The sequence below is a fragment of the Psittacula echo genome, assembly GCF_963264785.1.
Source record: "Psittacula echo genome assembly, chromosome: 1".
NCBI lineage: Eukaryota > Metazoa > Chordata > Aves > Psittaciformes > Psittacidae > Psittacula > Psittacula echo.
In genome coordinates this window covers 137349795-137376075 of record NC_137735.1, presented here as the reverse complement: position 1 = coordinate 137376075, position 26281 = coordinate 137349795, and the positions used below count along the sequence as shown (strand labels likewise).

The window sequence follows — 26281 nt, the reverse complement described above, 5'->3', positions numbered from 1 at the left end:
ACCTCACACTAAACCATGTCACCCAAGATTTCGTCCAACCTGGCCTTGAGCACCGCCAGGGATGGAGCATTCACAGCTTCCTTGGGCAACCCATTCCAGTGCCTCACCACCCTCACAGTAAAGAACTTCTTCCTTATCTCTAACCTAACCTTCCCCTGTTTAAGTTTGAGCCACCCTGGAACAGTTTAATGCTCTATGCCTACAGAAGATTACAAAGCAAACAGATCCCTTTCCTGCAGACCAAGGGGCTGATGATTATTCAGACAGAAGATTGAGTTCTCACTAGAAGCAAAAGCAGATCACATCCAGAGGATTGATACTGTAAGAAGATATTACCAAGAAACTATGTAAAGCAAGAATCAGGAAAGCAGTATCTCAAAATTAACATCACAACAAACTCTAGAAACAAACAACATTTAGATCCATTGGGTCACAGGGCTCACAGGAGAGAAATGCTCGGAGGCTCACTAAGAGGAGTCTGCCAAAATGCCATTGGCAGGCTAATGTAACAATGGTAAAGAGAACAGGAAGCCAGGACACCGCAACAAAAAGGAAAATACAAAACAAAGCCCATAAACCATTTTGTATCCCTGAAATTATGTAGAAGAACAATTAGGGAATGAAAGAGCCAAATTTTGGGGTGAATTTAGCTTGAACAAGTATAATAAGGCAGCTAATTAGTTACCCATTAAACAGACAGCATGAAGGAGGAAATCATCTGTCAGGATCCCTAGTGTCCCAAGATGCACACATGTTAGCACCTACATTAAGACTTTTGATGCCCTCCTATAGTTCTAATGGCAGGGTTTTTCAAAGCTGGGGATCTGTGGCTTACTGCTCCTCAGGGCCTCTCTGGGAACAGGTAAGCAAGGCCAGGACTCAGCCTTTGTGCAGACAAAAGCAGGAGCTGGAAACCCTGCAGCATGAATTAACATGCCTTCTCTGTAACAGCACCTGACTTCCAAGCAGAGCTCCAGGCTGGTCATTCCATTAGCTCCCTCTTGAATCAAATTTAAACCTTTTTGTTCTCATGCTTAAAATTCTGCATAATTATTTCCCTTTCCCCCATGCTCCCTCCCCTGACAGCACTGAATCAATTCTCTTGGGAAAGCATTTGCTGTGCTCTGAGTCATTCCAACCTCGGTATGCAGATTTTGATTGATACACTCGCCTTTTTCCTTAAACAGCCTTGTGCTTCTTTTGTAGCATTATCACCTTTGTCTGATCCAGATCACTCATTCACTGCATTTTGGCTTTCTTAAAAGCCCATAATTGGTTTATAGGCAATAGAAGGAAATTATTTGTGCAGAAAAAAAATTATCTGTAGTGGTTTTACAGTGTCTGTATCAAGTGAAATAATAATGTAAACACCTCACTACTGCCTTTCTCTTTCCCTCTATTTCATAACTTGATTGTTCAATTACATCTATTGATAAACTGTAGGCTTTGGGGATAATTTTAGGTTTTGATGGAGCACTCGGCACACTTCTGGAGGACGAAAAGTAACCAGTAGAAACATCTTAAACATCGCAGTTAACTGATGAGTTTATATTCAATGTACAGCAACAAGATTTAAAGTAAGAAAATACGATACTTTACAATCATATTAATGTATATATTCATATTAACATGCTTCAAGTCTATCATTCGTGGTGGTGAATAAAAATCATATATATGACATCAGTTATAAAAATAGCATTTTTGGAGTTTATGAAATGGTCAAGAAAGCATACTTAAGGGCTTCGAAAAGTCAAATCTGTAAACTTCTATTCAAAACTTCAAGAGAATTAATTCTTAGCAGCACTGCCAAATGGGTTAATTACAAAGAATTTCTTACCGGATCTAGGTTCTTGAAAAGAAGAATGTCCTTGCATGCCTCCTGCAGTCTGTTTCGCTGATCATCTGTTTTCGGGTGAATAATCTGAGGGATATAACAGAAAAACCTTTAAAGTGGTTATCATACAGCAACACTAGCTGAAGGACTGAGCTAATTCAGCTAACTAGGCATTTTACCCAATACTTTGGCCATGCTTCATAGCACTTTCATTTTAAAACCTTTAATATTTAAATAAAACACTCAATGTGTTATCACCACAATGTGTATATCACCACAGCATTAGCAAATGAAGCACTGCTGTATTTAAGCTAATAAGATCTTTACATTTGTAGAATCCAGTTCATTTCTGCAAGACATTCTGGATACCTTAACATCAACTTTTGCTGCATAAACATTACTCTACTACTCTCTAATTATACTTGGAGCATACATATTTTATAAAAAGCACCACTGTTACATTTAGCCATTTCCATGACTACCTCCCAAAGACTATTTTGTGAAATAGGATCTGTGTTAAATTTTTCTCAGAAGTTTCACTGAGTAAACAACAGAATCAGCACTATCCAAATGAGATAGAGATCTATTAAATTATCAATGTCTGGTTAATGTGAATATCAGTCAAGTTGAACTCATGCTTAAAAAGATATGCTAGGTTTCAAAGCTGTGATACTACAGGGTAATCTTTTTGACAGTTTTACATGCCAGAAACTAGGTAGAATATAAACATTTAGACTTGTCTTGAAAGTCATACTTATGCTGTTTCATATTAAAAGCTACGTAAAGGCCTTTAAAAGGGTGACATAAGTAAAAGAAATAAATATAGGTAGTTATTGCGTTGTGCATCTGAAAATCTTAGCAATTTTATAATTCACCTTTTTTTTTTCTGCCTTATGAAAAATAGTAGAATAATGACGAAACTATTGCAAGATTATAAGGACACCAAATAAGTACTTTTAGGAGAAGGTGCTCTCTGGGCAAACAGTTGCACAAAAATGTTTCATTAACAGACCACGTATCAAAGGTGTGCTGATTTAGAACAGTACTTACATCAGGTCCTACATGGGTGACCATTACAGAGGATTTTTAAATGTTCCTTCAAAACCCCAAGAGATTATTAAAGTATATTATAAAAGATGCTTCTGGAAAGGAATGGTAAGGCTGGTTACATTTGTCTGCCTAAATTTAATGTCCAAGAACTGATAAAAAATAAGTATTTGACTCAAAGCATTAAATACCCTTGATTCTGCGTCGTCATCTTCCTCATCAGGATTGTAAGCTTCTGCACACACTGAAATAATAATAATAAAAAATGTATAAAATGAATTCAAAGTACAATAATCTTGCACAAGATTCACACAACAGAAAATGCAGTGTGTGGCACAGTAGCAATATGCAGTAATGTAACACGGTAAAGAATAACAGAAGATACTGCTGACAGGTTCCATAGCAGGTCATTTCTAAACTGCTGGTGAAACAAAGCTGCACTTGTAACTTTGTGTATTTGTACATCATTTTTGGACACGTTTTTAGTGCTTTAAAAGACCTCTAACATACTTACAAATTTGTCACCTAACCTGTTCCAAGTGATCTTCCTGTTCTATCAGATTTTCCTTTTCTGATATCTGAACTAATAATTTCTTGTTAGAATTTAAGCTACCCATACTGGATGCAGGGATCAGATCATTCCCTTCATCTGTGTTAAGCTCAAGGTGGTTTTGCATTATGGAGTTTTGGCTTTTTCTGTTTGGTTGGCTGGTTTGGGGTTTTTTTTTCAGCCTCAAACACTTTTCTTCCCTACCTGTCTTTTACTTTCTAGAGTAACTAATTCTGGTTCTTCTTTTTTTTTTTTTTTTTACAAGTCATGTTTTTCAGCCCTCTAACTACCCTCATTGCCATTCCCTGAACTCCCTCCAATTATCCTTATCTTTATTGAAGTGGAATGCTCAAAACTTGACCGGGTATTTGAGCTGAGCAGAGTACCAAGTACAACAGATTAATTACTCCATACATTTTGAGGACTTTATGTCTTTTTCATCTATCCAGACCTTTTTCACAACAGCTTGATTATGTTTACCCATGTAATATTCATGACTTACATATTGTTCTCAAAACCCACTGCTTAACCAGCTGTCCTGTGTCCTGTATATGGCTATTCTGCATGTAGAACCATGCACCCACACCTATGAAATATTACCTTATTCCCCAAGCCATTTCTCAAATGTGCCAAGATAATTTTCAAATCTAATCCTGTCGTCTGGCATCCTTCCAATCCATTCTCAGCTTTGTGACAATGGCAAATTTAATAAGTGTACTCTCTAATACGTAATCCAATTATTACTGAAAAACCAGAACAGCGTCTAAAATAAATTCTTGTGAAACAAACACACACGACAGTGAGACTGCAATAGCTGCTTCAGGGTTATCTTATCCAACCAGTTCTGCAGCTATATCCCAAACAACTTAAATTAAGCCACTGCTTGATGTTCCCTAGATTGTTAATAGGAGAGTCTTGTGAGACAGCATTTGGAAGTTTCTTAAAGTGAAAATGTAGGACAATTGCTCCTTTTCTTTCATCCCTAAATTTTAATCCCTTGTTATAGGGTATTAGATACTTCCAACAAACCCATGCTGACTGCTGTTTGTTGCTTTCCTCCAAGTACTTAAAAAATGGTTGAATATTTGTCTGTAATTTCTCTAAGAACAAAAATGATCTGTAAATCGGTGATAGGCCTCTTCCCTCTGTCGCTTCCCTGCCCTTTTAAGGATCAGGTTTTCTATTTTTCTGGGGTGTTTTTTTTCTACTCTCTCTCACTTTTCTTCTTCAAATTCTCAATGATAATTGTTAACGGGGCTGAGACTGATTTAGCCAATTCTTCCAGTTTCCAAATATAGCATGTCTCAGGCACAGCTAACCTCAAAACACCGAACACATTAAGTACTCCCTGATTTGTCCTTTCTCTGTTTTAGACTGAGTTTTCCATATGCTCTTAATACCACTAGTGAAGACTGATGTGCTTCTGTTAAGCAGTAGAGCATCACTTTCCTGGAACGTGCTCTTACCAGAAATATACTTCCAGCACAATTTCTGTTACCCCTCATGGTTTGGGGATTTTTTTGTACACAGTTTTTTCTTATTCACATATTTGGCCTTGCCTTCTTTGATTATTCCCTTTTTCTCTACATGTTTTGCTATTCTTTCGCCCTTGTTCTGAATAATCCAAACAAATTTTCTACATTGTTCCTTCTTGTGCTTGATATAAAAGAGGTGCTTATATTTTATCCAAATTTGTTTTACTATGCTTTTTGTTCTTCTGTGCTCTCTCAATTTGCAATTTGCATTTTTTTATCTTTGTATTTTTTGAGGAACAACCAATTCCTTTAAGTTTTTTTCTCCAGACTCCTTTCCAAAGGGATTATGCCCACAATCCTTTCATATCCTTTTTTGTTGTTCTGATTCTTTCACTCAACTTCTTCCCCCTCCTGAAATCTGTAAGCTTTGTCATGCCAGGGTAATTTTCACTCACCTGCCTTTCCTCTCCCTATTCTTAAACAGTTTATTCCTTAGAGTTGGTATTAAATACAATTGCTTTCCCTTCAATTACTTTTTCCACTGCCTCAAAATTCAGTTAAGTACATAGCAGAACACGTTGGGCAGTTGGTGTTCTCATTTGTTGGTTTCCAAGAGATAACTGATTAATTAAAACCTCCCATCATCACCATCCCCTCTATTCTGCCCATAAATATCCCCACCAACCTGATCTGTTTGGTGTCAGTGCAATGCCCGCATAGCGATGGAGCTCATAAGCTTTTCCCCTTTTAGTATTACTCATAAAGAATCAGTATGATAAACTCCCTCTACAGCTGGACCACAGCGCAAGTGTCTGAACCCAATACACAATAGCAACAGTCTCTTCCACCTTCCTATCCTCCCCCTGTGTCTCTGCTATGCTAGTTCAACCATACTGTCGCTCATTGATTAAGATAGAAGGATTGGACAGGTTAATAAATGGTTAGAACAATGGTGCCATAGTCAGGGGTTTGGGTATCTAGAACACAGGACTCAATTTAATAGGCCAGGTCTACTGGAGGCTGGTGGACCTGGTCTGACACTGAAGGGAAGAGCAGTTTTAGTAGGACGCTTGCCAGGCTGGTCAAGGATGCTTTAAACTAGATGTGTTGGGGCACGGGGGCATCGTTCCGTCCCAACACTCCCAGTCAGTTGGCAGCACCTATAATAAATGCTCGGAGAAACGTAGAGATATTCCAGCCGCTCCAGCCAATGAACCGGCTTCATTTGGAGCTCGGCTCAGATGCCTCTATACAAACACCCGTAGCATGGGGAACAAACAAGAGGAATTAGAGATCTGTGCACGTCTACGGGGGTATGATATAACAGGCATCACAGAAACATGGTGGGATGGCTCCTACGACTGGAGTGTTGGAATGAAAGGTTACAGGCTCTTTAGAAAAGACAGGCCTGGCAGACAGGGAGGGAGAGCTGCTATTTGTGTTAGGGATAGGCTGGAGAGTATGGAACTCTGTCTGGGGACAGGTGAGCAGTTGACAGAGAGTTTGTGGGTCAGGGTTAAAGGGAGAACAGCAATGGGAGACATTACTGTGGGGATCTGTTACAGACCACCTGATGAAGAGGAATCTGTGGATGAAGCACTCTACAGACAGATAGGAACAGCCTCACGCTCGCAGGCCCTTGTTCTCATGGGGGACTTCAACCACCCTGACATCTGTTGGAGGGATGGTACAACCCGGCACAAGCAATCCAGGAGGTTCCTCAATTGTGTGGAAGACAACTTCCTTCTGCAAGTAATAGAGGAGCCAACAAGGAGAGGTGCCATGCTTGGCCTCGTGCTCACCAACAGGGAAGGGCTGCTTGGAAATGTGATGCCCCAAGGCAGCCTTGGATGCAGCGATCACGAGATGGTCGAATTCGAGATCCTCAGGACAGTGAGAAGAGCGTGCAGCAAGCTCACTGCCCTGGGCTTCAAGAGAGCAGACTTTGGCCTCTTCAGGAACCTGCTTAGTAAGGTTCAATGGGATATAGCCCTAGAGGGCAGGGGGCCCCAAGACTGTTGGTTGTTATTCAAGGATCACCTGCTACAAGCTCAGGAGTGTTGCATCCCAACTAGAAGGAAGTGCAGCAGGAGGGCCAGGAGACCTCCTTGGATGGATAAGGAGCGGCTCAGGAAAATTCAAAGGAAAAAAGAGGCTTATAAAAGGTGGAAGCAAGGACAGGTGGCCTGGGAAGAACACAGGGATGTTGTCTGGGAAGCTAGGGACCAGGTTAGGAAAGCTAAGGCCCAGTTAGAATTAAACTTGGCTAGGGATGTGAAAGATAACAGGAAGGGATTCTATAGGTACACTGCAAATAACAGACAGACTTGGGACAATGTAGGCCCCCTCTGGAAGCTATCGGGAGAACTGGCTACCCTGGATTTGGAGAAGGCTGAGGTTCTTAATGACTTTTTGCCTCAGTCTTCACTGGCAAATGCTCTGACCGCACTACCCAAGTCTTGGAAGGCAGACACAGGGACTGTGAGAATGAAGAACCTAGGCCCACTGTAGGAGAGGATCTGGTTCAAGACCATCTTAAGAACCTAAACGTACACAAGTCCATGGGACCTGACGGAATCCATCTGCGGGTCCTGAAGGAGCTGGCGAATGAAGTTGCTAAGCCACTGGCCATCATATCTGAAAAATCATGGCAGTCAGGTGAAGTTCCCAACGACTGGAAAAAGGGAAATATAACCCCCATTTTCAAGAAGGGGAAAATGGATGACCCGGGGAATTACAGACCACTCAGTCTCACCTCTGTGCCTGGCAAAATCTTGGAGCAGATTCTCCTGGAAGGCATGCTAAGGCACATGAAAAACAAGGAGGTGGTTGGTGACAGCCAGCATGGCTTCACTAGGGAAATCCTGCCTGACCAATTTGGTGGCCTTCTATGATGGGGCTATGGAACTGATGGACGGGGCAGAGCAGTTGACATCATCTACCTGGACTTGTGCAAAGCCTTTGACACTGTCCCACATGACATCCTTGTCTCTAAATTGGAGAGACATCAATTTGATGGGTGGACCACTCCGTGGATAAAGAACTGGCTGGATGGCCGCATGCAAAGAGTTGTGGTCATTGGCTCAGTGTCCAGCTGGAGACCGGTAACGAGTGGTGTCCCTCAGGGATCGGTGTTGGGACCGATCTCGTTCAACATCTTTGTCGGTGACATGGACAGTGGGATTGAGTGCACCCTCAGCAAGTTTGCCGATGACACCAAGCTGTGTGGTTCGGTTGATATGCTGGAGGGAAGGGATGCCATCCAGAGGGACCTCGACACACTTGTGAGGTGGGCTGATGCCAACCTTATGAAGTTTAACCATGGCAAGTGCAAGGTCCTACACCTGGGTGAGAGCAATCCCAGGCACAGCTACAGGTTGGGCAGAGAAGAGATTCAGAGCAGCCCTGCAGAGAAGGACTTGGGGGTGTTGATCAATGAGAAACTTAACATGAGCTGGCTTCAGTGTGCGCTTGCAGCCCAGAAAGCCAACCGTATCCTGGGCTGCATCAAGAGGAGCGTGACCAGCAGGGCGAAGGAGGTGATCCTGCCCCTCTACTCTGCTCTCGTGAGACCTCGCTTGGAGTATTGTGTGCAGTTCTGGTGTCCTCAACATAAAAAGGACATGGAACTGTTGGAACAAGTCCAGAGGAGGGCCACGAGGATGATCAGGGGACTGGAGCACATCCCGTATGAAGATAGGCTGAGAAAGTTGGAGCTGTTCAGCCTGGAGAAGAGAAGGCTGCGTGGAGACCTCATAGCAGCCTTCCAGTATCTGAAGGAGGCCTACAAGGATGCTGGGGATGGCGTATTCATCAGGGACTGTAGTGATAGGACAAGGGGTAAGGGGTTAAAACTTAAACAGGGGAAGTTTAGATTGGATATAAGGAAGAAGTTCTTTACTGTAAGGGTTGTGAGGCACTGGAATGGGTTGCCCAGGGAGGTTGTGAATGCTCCATCCCTGGTGGTGTTCAAGGCCAGGTTGGATGAGGCCTTGGGTGGCATGGTTTAGTGTGAGATGCCCCTGCCCATGGCAGGGGGGTTGGAACTAGATGATCTTAAGGTCCTTTCCAACCCAATTCTATAAGATTTCAGGTCCTCTTGTTTATGCCCCATATTTCCTGCATTATTATGGAAACAACTTCTAAAGTAGTGAACAAGTAGACCAGTTAACCTCCTCATTATCTATCCAAGTAAAACAATTTCATGGCAAAGTGTACCATATGATGCAGAGTCTCAGAGAAAGTCTTGGTCCTCACCACATCAAGCACCCAGCACTCAGTAAAATGTCAACTTTATAAAACTTAGCATTTTCAAAAACTTAAAGTAACTTGATACAAGTCCCTCTGGAGCTGACTGAAAGATTCCTATCAAGCTTACTAGGAACTGGATTTGGTCCGACGTATGCCCACAAAAGGAAGTCTGCAATCTGTTGAACAACTATAATATTTTACATCTACATAAACAAAATGTTCCAAATGACTGTTTTAGAGTACTATCGTTACTTCAATCTTGTCTGAAATAAACCTATGGGGATTTTATTTAAATAGCAACAATAGTAACGTGCCAAAAAAGCACCATTACCTATCTACTCTGTTTCAGCTGGTACCAGCACCTGTGCCGTAGTCCATGTATGTGTACATGGGAGGCAACAAATCTGGATAACGATACAGATTGAGTGTATGAATAGTCTGTCTCAACCTGAGGTATAGTTACATCCTGTCCTTACCTCCAATAAAATCTCTCCATAAGAAAAAAAATATATATACAAAACAGGAATTTAATGGCACTGATACTCTTATCCCAGAACTGATAGGTCTCGGAGAGCCTGGCTGAACATTTAACAGTCTTCCAGACCATACAAAAGAAACTGAATTGAGCCTTATCCAGGCCCATCCTGAATCATCTTACCGTCCCTTTCAAATGTTCTGAAGGATCAGTCCAGAGAAAGAACATTCCTGAGGTCTTTTGTGTCAGCTAGAGTTTCTGCTCTAACTTCACTCTTCTCTGCTAGAAGGCAATTTCAGTCAGTCTCATTCAGCAGGTGCCTTCATTAAGTATTTCTTCGCTGATTACAGGCAATGCATTTAAGAATTGCAGCTTCTCTTGGCTAGTGCCCATCCACCCAAATTTTAAAATTATTTATTCTTATGTTCATCTGTGATGAGAAACTCTTCTGGTCACAATTTGGTACTTATTATGCCTTGGCTTATCTTTCTGCCATAATCAAGGACGAATCTTTCATTTGGCTCACAACTTAAAGATTATACCAATGTTGTGGCTCTGCTGTTTTAAATATGGAATTTCCTTTCCTTCATTGCTTATTTCAGTAGCCTGTCTCACAGTCTAGTAACATATTAATTCCTAAGTGCATACCCCTAGATGTCACTTGGAAAAAATTGGTAACATTTTACTTCTGTTCTTGAAATATGGTTTCTGACATTACTGCAGTCCATTGAATTTCATGACATGAACATTGGGGTTTGGTACATGAGAATCCCAATGGCATGAAACATCTAAAACTAAATGATACGCCTTTTATGTACACAACCACACCTGTGGAAGTCATCTGGATTCCAATTGCAGTCAATGGAGAAAAATCAGAACATTTACGAAGTGATTCATCTGATCTGTATGACATGTTCAGATTAAGATAAGATTAATTCAAAATGTGGCTAATTGGCTGAAATAAATCCTTCCCTCTTGAGATGAGTCCTGTTAGTTGTAACAAGCTGCAGGACTGGTTCTCCCACTTCTCCATTTAGTCCATATTTCTTGAAAAATAAAGAAATTCATCACCAGATGATGATGACAGGTTGCTCGTGCAACAGCACGTTTTCTTCATTCATTTTGTACATTCTGGGGAGATAGTCTGTGGTCCCCATCTCTTTTGTCTAAGGCAGACATTCATTATTCTGAACCATTCCACTGTTGGTGGCTGCAGTACTCAGTGTTCAGTATTCTATTTTTCTACCTATCCAGCTCATTCCACACGCACAATGATACACAGTACATGGTGACTTCATTAAGCTCAAACGGCCTGCCACATTTTGCTATATGTCACTGATGAATGCAATACTCACATCATTGTCCAAAAAGCAGTCCCAATACCATTCTTAGGGATCTGTTTCATCCCATGTGTAATTATACAAAATAGTGTTGCAAAATAGCATACAAAATAGTGATGCAAACACTGTACATATTTTTCCATAGGTTGCTAAACTCAATTAAGTGAAACTATTTTTATTCAGTTTTTCCAACTGAAGGTTATGTTTCACAAATAATTATCCAAAAGATAGACAAAACCAAGCCCAAATACATCAATACAATGTATTTGTAGGAAAAATCTGAATTGTCAAAGGCAGTCCATTATTAAAATACACATGCAATGAACACTGCATACAGCACTGGATGGATTGCCTTGTCAGCAAAGCTTTTACAATTTCTAATTCATCACTCCAAGTAAAGTAATTTTTCTAGTTTTCAGCAAGTAAATATGTTTGATATTCAAAACCAGGAATACAGTCACTTCAGATGCAAATTAATTCTAAAATGAAAATTAACATTTAGTGATTGCAAAATCACAAAAAATTTTAGTCATGCTCTATCTATTCCCTTAATGTATAAGGTAATAAGAAGCTATCAATAATTAAACAAATGAAAATTCATATATAATCATGAAATAACCTATTACATGTAAAACATGGCAGGAAAACCAACCGATATGTGTGTATCCTTTCCAAAGCACAGAACCCCCAATTCATAATGCATATTACAGAGAATTTTACAAGAGAAAAAGAGCTGTGGAAATATCTCTGCATCTCATTCAGGACAAATCAATACTATAGTCTTGGCAGCATAACAATCAGGCTGGAGTGTGAAAACAGACCATCTCTAGCCACTGCAGCTACACCAGCATGACATACATCCCTACAAATATCCCTAACTACAACAGTTACTCATGAACCCATCCCCTCATACAGCAAGAATGTAATTTCCCTGGTTTAGCATACAAAAATTGCTAAGGTAACTTAACAGCAGTGTGGGATTTCCTGCAGTTCCTACCACTGCAGGAGGAACCAGAAGAAAACCCTATACCCCACAATTTCACATTTTCCCGATTTCATAGTTCTTATTTAAACAAAAGCTAACCCTGAGTGATGGTAGCAATGAGAAATTACTTCTAATGGTCTCTGATGCTTGCAGTTACCAAGTTCCATATTATTCCTAGATCTAGTTTTGACTGGACCACATGGAAAATGAGATTGAGGAGCTGTAAGTAAACGTAAGGACTGAAGAACAACCCAGAGAAAGGAGATCAACTTTCTCCTCTGAGTGCACAATGAGATGAGATAAAAGTTATCTGATTTTACATGTGATATAATAAGGCAACACTGACTTGCTCTGCACTGCTGAGATCCACCATTTGGGCAAAACCCCAAGGAGTTAAGTTTACTTTAAATGTAAGCTAGTTTGGAACAAAGCATGATCACTGGGATCATCATTTCCCATGATACTGTCAAAAAGAAGGCATCTGTGAAACGCCTACGCCTGACAGGGTCACTAAACTGAAACTTTAAACTTTATCTATGCATATTTAGGCAAATTAATATACAGAATGCCTGATAACTTGCAATTCCATGTTATTACTATTTTAGACATAGAGCATTTACATTACAAATGCTGTCCAAACTGGAATAAAAGTATGTATGCTCAGAAAAAAAGATCTGGCAATCACAGAGACATGAATATTCTTGATATTTCCTCGCATACAAACCAAAAATGGAAGAAATTCGCCTCCAATCTACCAGATTTATGGGGTTACAACTTTTGAGTGGTCCACTACCTAACACAAATCACTAAATGACCAGGACATCAGCCTAAAAATCCAAAGCTGGATAAAATTCAGGCAGCTTATTTCTTTTCAATTATCAGGAAAGTGTCCTTCAGTTCATTAGGTGGGGACTGACTGAATCAGAGTCTTGGGACCACTGCCAGTCTGTTTCAAGATCAGCTGCTCATGAAGGACAGTTACCTACTCTCACTTTCAGTGTATACACTGAAATTCTCCAAAGACTGCCAGATAGTCATGATCACATACCAGATACCAGGTTTTTGCTCAGCTGTGCAGCTCAGTGGCAAAACCTTTTGTCAGAGTTGGAAGTCCCTACTCAGCATGTACCACATGCTCGTAAGGCTCACACAATTAACTTTTCTACAGTGTTTTCTCTTGTCCATCTGCTACCAATGCTATTTCTAATTAGTCAAACTTCAAGATACTTCCTCCAGCATTTCTAAATAACATGAAATGCCTAATATAAGATGTAGCATTTTGAATGAGGTCCATGCCAGCAGTGAGTCATAGAACCTCCCAAGGATTCTCCATTGAAAAGTCTACATGGTGTTTGTGTTTCACCAATCCTCACATCAAAACAGGGATTTCATCAAGACTGAACTGAACACTATGAAAGCCCATTTGAAGAAACACAACAGCCCACACGGGACTTTTTGGATAACTTTATCCCAGCCGAGTTAGTTATGTGTGGGCACCTTGCAGAAGTTCCTTAATGTTACTTTCTATATCACAGTGAAAACTGTGACGTTAGACCACAGTTACTTCCTGCACCCCAGAGTCCAAAACACTCTGCATCACAGCTAGTACACATATTGTTGGGTCAAAGATGCATGCTCTTCCCTGAAATCATAGGGGTTTGAATTGCTAAACAAGCTCCTCCACAGAAAGAGTATGTTCGAACTTCACCACAAGTAGCTGAAAGTTACTTTTAAGTACGGAACCAGAAAGGGGCTTTAACAAATTTCCTTGAGGACCCACGTAGTACTGAGTCCTCTTTCTAGTCCTATTTCAGTTATTTTCATTATTGTGTAATTTGTCAAGATGGAGCTAAAAAACCAGCCAGGCTTCTGGCTGATGGCAGGAGACAGTTTTGTTTGGCTTCTCAGGAAATGCTTTGACTTCATCTGTCTGGCTAGTGAAAACCAGCACAAACACACATTACAGTGTATACAACACTGCAGGTAGTTACTAAATAGTAAAATCATTACAAAAGTAAGATGCACTTCCACTAGAACAGCTTGCCAGTATATACCATCTACTATACTACTTACTTTATAAGCTTCTCTAATATAGCATATGGAGTAGCATAGCATACAGCAACATACTCTGATGTTGACTTGTATAACCTTCTGTTCTCATTCGTGTAAGGATCCAAGCAGTTCACAATGCTACAGTATGTTATTTGGGACATATCTGAAATATGCATAAATATTTGACTAAGTCTGAGCAGACATAGAGCTCTCTGCATACATTTCAACTTCATATTTGCTAATACTGCAACATAAAACCAGAACTGCACTCATCTTTCTCCCATATTTCATACTTCATAGCCATCGATCAGATATTATTTTTCCTTATTATTCAAAAGTCAGCATCAGAAAGACCCTGGAGAGAGTACATTATTTTCCCACTAGAAAAGTTATCCCTTACGTAGAAAGTGAGCAAATATAAATGGCAGCTACTGAGAAAAAATATTCCAAACACTGCAACCTAATCTTTTTGCCTATTTTGTACCTGCTTTATACAATCAGATTTAATATTGCTTTACATCAAAATATTTTGAAGGATTCTAAATAAGCTTCAAATACTAAATAGCTCTGAAACCTGATTTGATGCTAACATTTTTAGAATTGAATCTACAACTGTTCATCTCAAGCGCCTACACCCCGAGATGTACATATATGCATTTTTAAAAGAGTAACATAGTAAAGAAATCAGGATTGAAGTTGAGCCCAGGAAGAAGCAGGGGGAGGGGGAAAGGTATTTTAAGATTTAATTTCTCATTATCCTACTCTGATTCAATCTCAATGAAATGAGAAATGAACTCAAAGTTCATTTCCCCAAGTCAAGTCTGTTTTGCCCATGATGATATTTCCTGAGTGATCTCCCTGTCCTTACCTTGACTCATGAGCCTTTCATCATATTTTGTCTCCTCCTATCCAGTTGAAGAAGGGGAGTGATAGACCAGCTTGGTGGGCAGCTGGCCTCCAGCCAGGGTCAACCCACAACAGTAAGGTAAGTAAGGACATACAGAAGGGGAAGAAGTGAAAGACATTCTTCTCCAATACACTCTAACTAATGTACTGGAGGAGGGGGAATACCTATGCCTTGTAATGGAGCACTTGGAAAAGCAGGAGTAGAACTGAAAAAAAAAAAGCATAACAAACACAGAATTCAAGAGGGGAAAATGAACAGCAGAACTCAGGTCTGACAGAAGGTCACCAGGTAAAACAGCCAATGCCACCCTGATTTATCTGGGCGAGAAGGGGGGAAAGGAGAAGGACTAGTGTTACAGATCTGCAGAGTTACAAAGGCTCATGAAATTAGAAAAAGAACATGGCTTTACGGAACCACGTACTTATGGCTATTTTATATGCTGGTGTTTTAAGATCTTGATAGCTAAAGGAAGGATGTATTAAGGGAAAGAAAACCGAATTGACATGAAAAGACAATAATCACTGATGACAGGCATGTAAAGATACAAAAGGATTCAAGAAAACAGAAAAAAATGTAAATTAAAGGCAGACAAGAGAAGGTGACCTCCAAGCCAAAGACTCATTGGAAAGAATGACTGTAGGGAGGTTAGGGACAAAGCCAAAATTATTAATTCTGACAAGCTTGTCTCAGTGTCCTGACAGCTGAACTGATTCGACCAAGACAAAGTAAAAACTTGCCAATAGCAGTATGATCAATCATCAAGCAAAATGAGGAAGGTACAGATAATACTAAATCTAGACTATTCCTAGTAACCTTTCGAATGATGTCTAATTAAGTCATAATTACAAGTGCTCCTCAGAAGCTTGTGTCAAAACCAGTGGGTTTTTCCCACATATGGGGTAGGCTTGGCTTAGGCAGCTAGGGGAGTACAAAATTCAATCTCAACAGACTTCACAGAAAACCCTGCATCCTTATGGGATTCAGAATACCAAGGTGAGGATTGTCACCTAAAAAGAGGCAGTCGTCCTTTTAAAAAAATGGTTGCTATAGCAGATTTACCTGTTAAAAGACAGCTATGGGACCAAGGGAAAGAAGCTTAAACCCACCTTTCCCCATTTTCCAAAAGTGCCCTACATTCTACATTGCAAAATACTCTGTAATGAGATGCTCTTCATTCCTCCTGGGCACAGGCTGTTAAGGAAAATTAAATGAGGTAATAAGGTAAAGGAGCTTGTCTCCTGTAATTTTAGCATGCTGATTTTAGGTATGCTGGCTTTGGTCGAATGTGTAAGTCATGTTCACATAATCTACATCAGAAATATGATACACCAAATTTACTAAACAGGTTCCAGATAAAACAGGAAGACAGGGAGATGAAAAACATTATGGAAAATATTTCTGCCAAGTTCTGAAAAGGTTGATTTTGAACATCTGTTTTCTCAATAATTCCAGAAAATCCATTTAAGACTTTTTGCTGACAGGATCCTCTTTAGATAGCCAAAGGAAGTTTAGAGGGCAAGTCATAACTATTAAATAATATATGCTGGTTTACTTTTTCATAGTTAGAATATAAACTATTGTTATGAAGTAATACTGGTACTACATACTAAGGTAAGAAAGCAATCACCCAACATAGCGATCACGGCATACTCCCCTGCATCTGTAATGGTGTAGCCAACTATAAGAAGCCAAAAAATAGACTACAAGTATCTTTCCAAGAACTGGAACTGTAATCACCCTGAGAACACGGATTACCACACTTGTATTCCCTAATAACAGAAGTTGTCCACAACTGTGACTACTTAACACTCAATAAGAAAGAAGGCATCAAGGTCTTTCACAGAACCAATTAATCTAAGAGAGGGAAAAAAATCACGAAAGAAAACATCAACAAACCTCTGTTCAGTCAGCTAATGAGTTACTTCTACATGGAACTAGTATTTCTCAGAAAGTCCTTAGCCAAAGGTAAATGCAGACAGTATACTCAACCGAAAAAAAACCACGCATCTTTATTCCCAGCTTTCTAACCACCCTCCGCCCCTCCCACACATACACATTTGGTACCATTATGAACTGAATATTACTATACTTAAGAGATAAATGGGTGAACACACAAACTGTTGTGAATCTATCTTTTCCTGCATGCTGTAAAACCAGTTTTATTTCTTCTTCTATTTATAGATCTCACAGATGCCCACAGCGCTGTTTCACTCCCCTATTATAAGATGATGCAGAAAGGCTAGATGAGGTGTCAACAACTCATGTGGGACATTCCAAGTTGCATTACTCTTATTCTGGTTACCACCACTTAACTCCATTTTCTCAGCACCTTCTTAAAACCACACTGAACTCGAAGAGAAGCTGGCTAAAAATGAAAAACGACATAATCCTTGCAGGAGAAGATCATTAGTGAATCCCTGGCAACATGACCTCAAATAGTCTCAGAATGTTAAGACAGTTGTTTTGAACTTCCCAGTCGACTCCATACCCAAATGGCTGTGGTGACAAAAGCATGCTCGTCCACCTGCAGCTGACCAAGAAAGATTGTGCTCTTTCTTCTTAATGATGAAAGGATCCATGCATGAATGGCTTCCAGAGTTCTGCAACAAATCTCTAATAATGGTCTTGGAAAAAGCTGACAACATGTCCACAAATACTTTCCTGATGTATTCCAGTCCCTGTTCTGCAGAGTTCTTTGTTTTATACAAACCTCAACTAGCGTCTTGTCTCAATATCCAGGATCTCCACTGGGATTAGCTCTCATGTTCCCCCACACAATCACAAACTACTATGTTTCAGCAGAAAATTAAACTCTCAACCAGCAGCAGAAAGCTGGTGACTGCAAATGCAGCAACTTTCTCAGCAACTGCACCCACACCAGAAAACTTCGGAATAAAGTGGACTTGCCACTCTAAAAGCGAAACATAAAAGTCACGTTTCTGACTTGGCTTCCTCTTCATCAGCTATACATGCAAAACAGGTCCATACTTTCAGGAAACAATATAATAATGAATTTTTTACTGAATGGAAGGGAGAAAAGATCTATTTTACTTTATGAGAGAAGTAGTAACAACACTCGCTCCCTCTGTAAACTACAAGGAGGGGGAAATAAAGATCCTAACCTGAGCCAGACACACTTACTGAAACAAATATCCTAGGAAATCATGTATCCCAGGTGACCACTTCCCAGAAGAGCTCCTAGGATTATAGCACAAGTTAAACAAAGACCTAACATCTCACTTTGCAGGGTGCTAGAGTTCAGGCTTACAGTTCAGGCTTTTTCTCCAGGGAAAGGAATTACCTACAGATGCTCTTCAGCAACAACTCTGTAAAATATCAAAGGAGAATAAATGAACCCTTAGGATAAAGCAGAGGCATCTAGCTTCTTCAGCCAAAACAGTAATTTGTAACAGAATGTTCTTTTAGAGATAAAACTTAGAATAATCAAGGCCACAGAGAAAGGTGAAGGAACCCCAAGGAAACTGTATTCTTTCATAAACGTCCTGTTTTTAAGCAGCAGTGCTAAAGAACTTTATGATTTAATTTGTACAGAGTTCCCTAGACAATAATATTCACATTATCTGTAGTTCTATGTTGCTCTCCTGATGCCATTAATTACCTGGCAAGGGGTGTCTGAATGGTTATCAAAAAGAGCAACTACAGAACTGCTTTAGAGAATGCACAGACAAGATCAAGGCTTTTCTGTCACCAGTGAGTAAAGGAAACATCTGATGTTCCTGTTCTTGAAGATGGGTGGAAAAACTGGAGATTTTGCACATTTTGGCCTGGTCCTTCACAAGGAAAGCATTGCAGAACCTGAAGAATAATGACCTGGTTGCTGTGCAGATTTATCACAGAAGACTACAATGAAGCCAGAACTGGAAGTAAAATCTAATGTGAAATATCACAAAAATTCAGCACACCACTTGCCAAAGGAGACACTGATGCTTAACAGTTGATTAGCAGGAAAACCATTGATTTACAGTTAATATAAACTAAAATTCATTGTTCTGAAGTCAACAACTGATCAAGTGAACTTTATAGTCTGTGATGATACAAGATTTGACTTATAAATGCACAAAGAAATCAATAATGTGGAGTAACTGAAAAGTCTCGTTAATAGTGGGATTACAGAAGAATAATTATTAAAATCCATAAAAAAAATATTTCCAAATGCTTAACATTAGCGGCATCTACCTTTGGCATGCTGGTGAAGACTGAAGAACTGCAGACAGACAAATGCATAAAAGAAAAAAAATGTTATTGATTGTAGCCCTGAGCACATTATTGGTGTTTATGTCCCAATGCCCCTAAGAGATTTGAGCCCACATCCTGAAGCGAGATACAGATCTACCTCCTTCTCAATTAAGCAGTTGAACTGTAGCATCCAGTACTAGTGTTGGTTAAAATAAACAGAGAAAACTGAGTCCTCAGTATTTACATCAAGAATCCAACAATCCATCAGATGCAATGAATGACTATTGCTCTTACAATACCCACAGCTCCTTTCCCCCCTTCTGGAATAAGATACTTTTCCAACTGACCACTACTACGACCCCCCAAACAAAGTGCCCAAGAGAACATTAATTTTCATACCCACATTAACATCCTAGGGACTGTACTACAGCACCAAGGGGTACGATTATTTCTGGTGTTGAGGCATCAATGATGAGGCTCAAACAACATAGTACTTTAACAAGTTAAATTCACTTTCTTGAACTTTCTTGAACAAACTGCTGTGTGTTACTACTGAGAACAAAATGTCACTTCTACAGAGGTACCCCCAGCTGGTGCCAAGGGATCTGACAGAACTGTAAATCACACAGTTGCTGAACTGGAGAAAAACTGATACATGCTTAAAGTCTTGGTGTGCATTTGATAAGCCAGTCCTATGGAGTCAGTGGCAACACACAAGCTTCATTCATGCCACAGGTCAGTGGTAACTTTACAGGCCCCGCTGGTCTTGCCTTTATCAGGACAAACCTGGATGAAGAGACTGGCACCTCCCTGAAGAGTCATCCTAGGAGCAGCATCCCAGCCAGTTTGGTCCCAGGGGTGCACAGTGTGGTGCTGATCCCAGCAGTGACCAAGAGGCTCACTGCAACCTCAGACACCTGAGTCAGATAAGGCCTTCATGGCTTTCTCAGCTCCACTCCTGTGCAACCCAGACACCCAACCCCTTCACTCGCTAAATTTAAAAGAACAGCAAACAGAGCACTCAGGAATACATCACTTTCTAAGCAATAAAAATACTTCACATATGGATCAAAGATGGAATTCAAACCTCCCAAGTCTCACAGCAATAGATGTAAGATATAAAGACATTACTGCTTTAAAAAAAAATGAACAGGACACAGAATAATCAATCGTGCAGAAGAAAATCTGCCTAAGCAGAAGTGGTTCATATCTGCAGAGTGGCTGGAGCAGCAGACATGCCCCCGAGCATATTACAGTTCATGCTGTAACACACTCCTCCCTCTGAGGATAATGGAGAGTTGGGCAAGGAGTCCCTACAGGTACTGCTAAGGGGAAATAATGATGTGATCTGCAGTGAGGAGGAGTATGTATACTGACACTGTCAATGTTCATTTAGAGTATCACCCACGGAAAGACATAATTATTTACTGATGATAACAAAACTATCCAAAATAGGCATGAATTCCTACTGTTACACTTATACCCAGCATGAAAAAGGCCTTTCATGGTTTCTTTTACTCTTTTTCAAGAGCAGTTCAGTGTAAAGTGTTTGCTATTACACTGTCACCACTGAAAATCTAATGACTTAGAAAAGGCACAGTACAAGAAGGAAGATAAAAATGTTCAGTGAGCTACTAAGCAAAGGAAATTTTAAGGCCTTCCAGATCATATAAACCCATTTGTAACTCATAAGCATACTACACTGACCTTGAAAATTTAATAGTTCAAAAAATCAGTTAAGATTTGGTTTAAAAAAAGAGTGTAAGTATTACCACTGGTTTCAATGGGCACGACAGAAGGCCCTCAGAACATTTTTAGGCCCTCATGAGGATAAATATTATTAATGTAATACACCTACAAGGATTAAGTCAGGTAATAACTATAGGACTTTATAAGAATTAGAGATACCTCATAAAAGCACTGTACAGATGTCGTGGTTTAAGCCAGTCGGCAAGTCAGCCACGCAGTTTCTACTCCACCCCCCCACAGAGAGATGGGGAGGAGAATCGAAAGAACGTAACTGCCACGGGCTGAGATAAGAACAGTCCAGTAACTAAGGTATAACACAAATCACTACTGCTACCACCAATAATAATAATGATAAGGGAAATAAGAAGGGAAGAGAATACAATACCACCCGCCGGAAATGAGCCCGACAGAGAAGAGGACGTGCCCTTCCGGGGAACTCCCAGTTACATCCCCGGGCATGACGTGCTGTAGTATGGAATACCTTTTTGGCTAGTTTGAGTCGGGTGTCCTGTCCCTGCTTCCTCCCGGCTTCTCCTCCTCCCTGGCAGAGCATGAGACTCACAAAGTCCTTGGTCAGGGTAAACATTCTGACCAGCAACTGAAAACATCGGCTTTATCAGTATTATTCCCAGGCCGAAAGTCAAAACCACAGCACTGCACCAGCTACTAAGAAGGAGAAAAACTGACTGTTGCTGCTGAACCCAGGACAACAGACAGCATGGATAGCCTGTAGGATCTAGAGAATGGCAGATACACTATCTATGGTGTACGTTCCCTCATGCTGGTGCATCTGTCCCCTAGAGGCTCCAGCCATTCCTTATACCTCCACGAATGTAATAGAAAAGGTGTAACAGGGTGCTCCAAGACCTGAGAGAAGATAGCAGCTCATGGTTCAGGGTCTCCACTCCCTCATCCAGGTACTACCCAACAACTCTGGGCCTTCAGTTCTCCATTGTGAAAAACAAACTTCTAATGTTTAATGGACATAAGGGCATAGTGTAAAATGCTTATGTTTAATACATTTTTAGAAGGCAGGGAACCACTGCTGAACACACTACAGTTACAGGCTTTTGTTCTAATCTGTGTCATGATGTTTATCACTATAATTATATATTGTGAGAAGCACAAAAGAGATCCTACAAATAAAATTTGGTTTCTCAAGGTTTCTCAAGGAAGCAAAGATTAAAAGACTTGGAAGTAAAAAGAATGCTCAAAAGCCTAAAAAGAAGGTTTTCCAGTCACCAGTTTTGTTGGCTGCAGAAAGAAATTAAAATTTTAACTTACATTGCCCAATATTCATGTCAGACATAAAGGAAAATAGCATACAGTTCCTAAACTATGTTTGTGGCTGTATCAACTAAAGGATCAATGACTCAGATGGAAAACAGAACTGTAAGTCTTCACTGGACATGATCCTTCACAAAAGTAAGAGGACAATATGAAGGAGAAAACAGTCATGCCACTCCCACTTAATTTTGCATGGAACACAAAATAGGCATTATTTTTTAACATCCAGTATGTAGGTTAAAAAAACCCCAAAGTTCTGATAATAAGCATTTCTTTATTAAAGAAATGTACATGGATATCCCAGACAGCTGGGAACAAAGAGCTTCCATTAGTCCAGCCAGCCCAGGGTTACATTATTCCCTTCTGTTAAACCATTTACGCATGTTCTACCCGCTTGCATCAATGGGCAATTTCATACTCTAATCATTAGAGTGTTATCTTCAGAAGAAAAGACAGTGGTAGTTTTAACTTTGCAAGCATGAAAACAATGCAAAGGAAAAAAATGGATAGGTTTCATTAAAAAAAAGAGTATTTATTAAAAATGGCAACATGGAGATGTAAATGCAGAGTTCCTGCTGGTACCACTCACACAATAAATGCGCTAAGAAACATGGAAGTCAGATGTGACTGTGACTAGCCTATAAATAGTCACAATTCCAATTGCTCATAATTCTTTGAAAATGATCCATTAGTCACATGTTCTGATTAAGGAGCCCTGCATGATAAGTGTGAACTGAACAGAAATGCCCCTGAAATTTGCTTCCTCTCTTGAACAATACCACCACTTGCCACCTCAGTTTCCATCTATCTGAAGACCTTCACTGTTGCTGAAACCAGCCAGAGATACTTTGCACTTTTTAAAAATAAGGTCTAGTACTGAATACTTCAGCTTCATAAATTCATGATAGAAAACATAACTCAGTCAGTTTTAACTTTTGGTGAACAAGTTGGCGGTGTTCAAGGCCAGATTGGATGAGGCCTTGGGTGGCATGGTTTAGTGTGAGGTGCCCCTGCCCATGACAGGGGGGTTGGAACTAGATGATCTTAAGGTCCTTTCTAACCCTAACTATTCTATGATTCTATGATTCTAAGTTTTTTCTACTTAATAATTCGACCTTAATGGGCAGCTTTTAATCATAAATTTTAAAGCTATTTTGTCACATATCCAGTCATTAAACTAAAATCACATAACACAGAAACTGATTTTGTTTCAGCTGTGAAAATGTCACAGATATTGAAAGAACTTTGCTCAAACTCCAAACAAGAATTACATTATGGTCAGAGACAAACCACAAAAAAATACATCCTAAAAATTATCTGCCAGAAATTTACGGGTATGTCAGAATGATGGGTATCATTGGCACGTTCTATAACCATATTTATGTGAGCCCAGTTACCTAAAGAGTTGTTTAATAGAATAAATACATTCTGAAACTTGATAAACTACTTTTTATGAAAACTAAGGCTGGTACATTCCCTCCAGAAAAATTTGTAATTCAAATCAGCATTTCAAATAAATGTCCGTGCACAGTAACACAATTTCAAGTGGTTTTATTCCCAACTTTATCACCAAAAGAGTATAAAAATAATAATTAAAAAAATAATTGGCAAATCATTGCCGCAGCAACTGTCAGAGAAACCCAGTTAGCATCCCTGAAACCCTCTCTGCTCTTTCAGAATGGAAGAAATTTAAAATGCAATGCAAACAATAGCAACTGAATAAAAATAAAAGAAAAAAAGTGAATGTCTACCTGCCACAGGAGATGAATGAGTATTACTTTGAAGACAACAAAATTAGGATTCCACAAGAAGTACTGAGAAAGAAAACACATAAGAAATTCTACTGAGGAAGTAAGAATACATAAACGAACAATAGTATGTGACAAAACATATTACAGCTTTCAGGCAAATTTAACAAATACAATTACTGTCTTGTATTAAATATTTTTCCAAGTAATTTATTTGTAACAAAATAGTGAATATACCCCATGTTCCACTTAAAGCAAGTCTCTACACTAACAGTTACACAATATGTAAATATTCCACTAGATTTACCTAATTTAAAAAACTAGAAAACATAAAACATAAGGTTGTGTGCCATGCTTGTAATGTGTGCACACATACCACAAAAACTGTACAATTCACTATTATACAGTTAGAAGAGAAGCATACATATGAGCAAGTACATCCGAACGTGCACACACACACTAGTCCTTTCTCTACTTCATACACTCTCCTCCATCCTCAGACACAGAGTATTTTGAGACTGCCATGGGCTGAGAACAATAGAGAACAATTACACAGATTATTTCATTTCTAACCTTTCATTTATCCAAGACTTTACACTGCTGCTCTGTAACATCACAAGAGCCTGAGCTGTAATTCCCAGTGATCTAAGGTACAGTCCCACCTACATTTGTTTATGATCTCCAGCATGTCATGACCAGCTAAATGTACTTGTGAATTCAATTAACTCCTTTTCACGTAAGTTTGTCACCTTTCTGTTCTGCGTCAGGTGACAGCAATATTCCATCTTTATGGGGGCCAGAGCATCTACAGGAATGAATTTATTCCTGTTACTTTCAGCTTTAAATCTACACATATTCTTGACCATTCCACAGTCAAGTTGTGTTGAGGAAGTTTCAAGCAACTGGCATCCAGAGTCAGGTTTCAGGATACCATGAGCTGCATGACTGCATCAGCAAGTATAGAGCATTAGCATAGCAATACACATGGTTAACAACTGTCAGACTGCAGCAAACCACTCTCTAATAGCAGTCTTTGTCTCCTTTAGGTAGCACAGCTTTTATGTCATCATGTATTTTAATCTTCCTTCCCTTTGAGACCAGGTTCTCTGCAGAGATAGGAAGGTGCACAGTGCAGGAAAAGAGGATGTCTCACCCAACAAGCACTGCTGCTGGGCACTTGGTGGTAGGTGTACCAAAAAGGATTTGAAACCCCACTTAACTCTTTCTTTTTGACTGCCTCAAGTACAGGCTTCCTACTCTCCTCTTCTAGGCCCTTAATAATCCCGTGTATCAGCTACTATCACACTGTATAACTAACTCCTCTCTGTCTCTGCTTTGCTACTGCGACAGCTGCCTGATCAGTTCTCCAAAACCCCATTTAGTATTTTTCCACACAATCCTTCACACATGGGTGCAAGAAGTAGGGAGCATTTGATGGTGGAAAAGCCTTGGACTTGTGCTTTGACAACAGACACTTAGTTTAAACAACTAAGAAGCACACCCTGCCGCTCATGGCATCCTGCTTCCTGTGAAACATACAGAACTGACATCAAGCAGTTAGGAAGCAAAACATCCGGCTGCTCTTCATTTTATGCAATGTGCATAAATGGCATCTGGTGTTCTAAACACCACAGTGATTAGCAGAGATATTTTAATATACAATCTCCCCCTTTCTTTGGCTCCACAGTATTTAAAAATAGTAGCACTTGCCAAATACTAAGCCAAACTTGTAGGTCAAAGGCCAAGCCATCTGTAGTATTGCATTCTTCAAGAAAACTTGCCAAGCAAAACGTTCCACAAATACTGTTATTCCATTTTGAACAACTCACTATGTAAAGCATGCCTTGCCTTATTCATCACATCCTCCAGAACAAATCTTCTATAGCACTAACGTCAAACCACATGAAATCACAGATGGAAAGGAATTGTTTTGGAAAAACGGTGAGGAAATACTACAGCCTACAGATTCATGCTCTACCACCTATTGTGGAGGCAGCGTATCTCCCTAATCTAAATAGAAATACTGAAGAAAAAAACAGCCCAGCAATGAAGATTGACCTTGTCATAGACACAGATACTAAAATATTTTAGAGAATAAAAATCAGAATTATTAAATATCAACTATCAATACACAACTGCTCCAAAACCAGACGTAAAATCCTTCCTACTTCTTTCAGTAATGTGCATACTGATTCAAAAAATAGCAATTATTTTAATTCTCTCAAAATCATGAGTTATGAGCAAACCTATAAAAGCACTGGAAGATTATTATCTTTTCTGATCATGTTTAGATTCTGTGGTGCTATTAGGATCTCTGAGATTATCAATGGTGAGTGTGAACTTGGAAGCAGAATAAAACAGAAAATACAGCCCAACCTACAGAT

The 26281-nt window shown here is 39.8% G+C and overlaps 1 protein-coding gene across 1 annotated transcript in view; it reads right to left on the bottom strand.

Moving 5' to 3' along the window:
- Window positions 1-26281, bottom strand: part of PRKAR2B (protein kinase cAMP-dependent type II regulatory subunit beta) — a gene marked incomplete at both ends in the record, with an annotated part of 88684 nt that overhangs the window by 18135 nt on the left and 44268 nt on the right. Inside the window, 2 exons of the mRNA XM_080614676.1 lie at window positions 1838-1921; window positions 3073-3125. Of these exons, the coding sequence (XP_080470802.1) occupies window positions 1838-1921; window positions 3073-3125 (137 nt within the window). The remainder of the gene's footprint in view (window positions 1-1837; window positions 1922-3072; window positions 3126-26281) is intronic.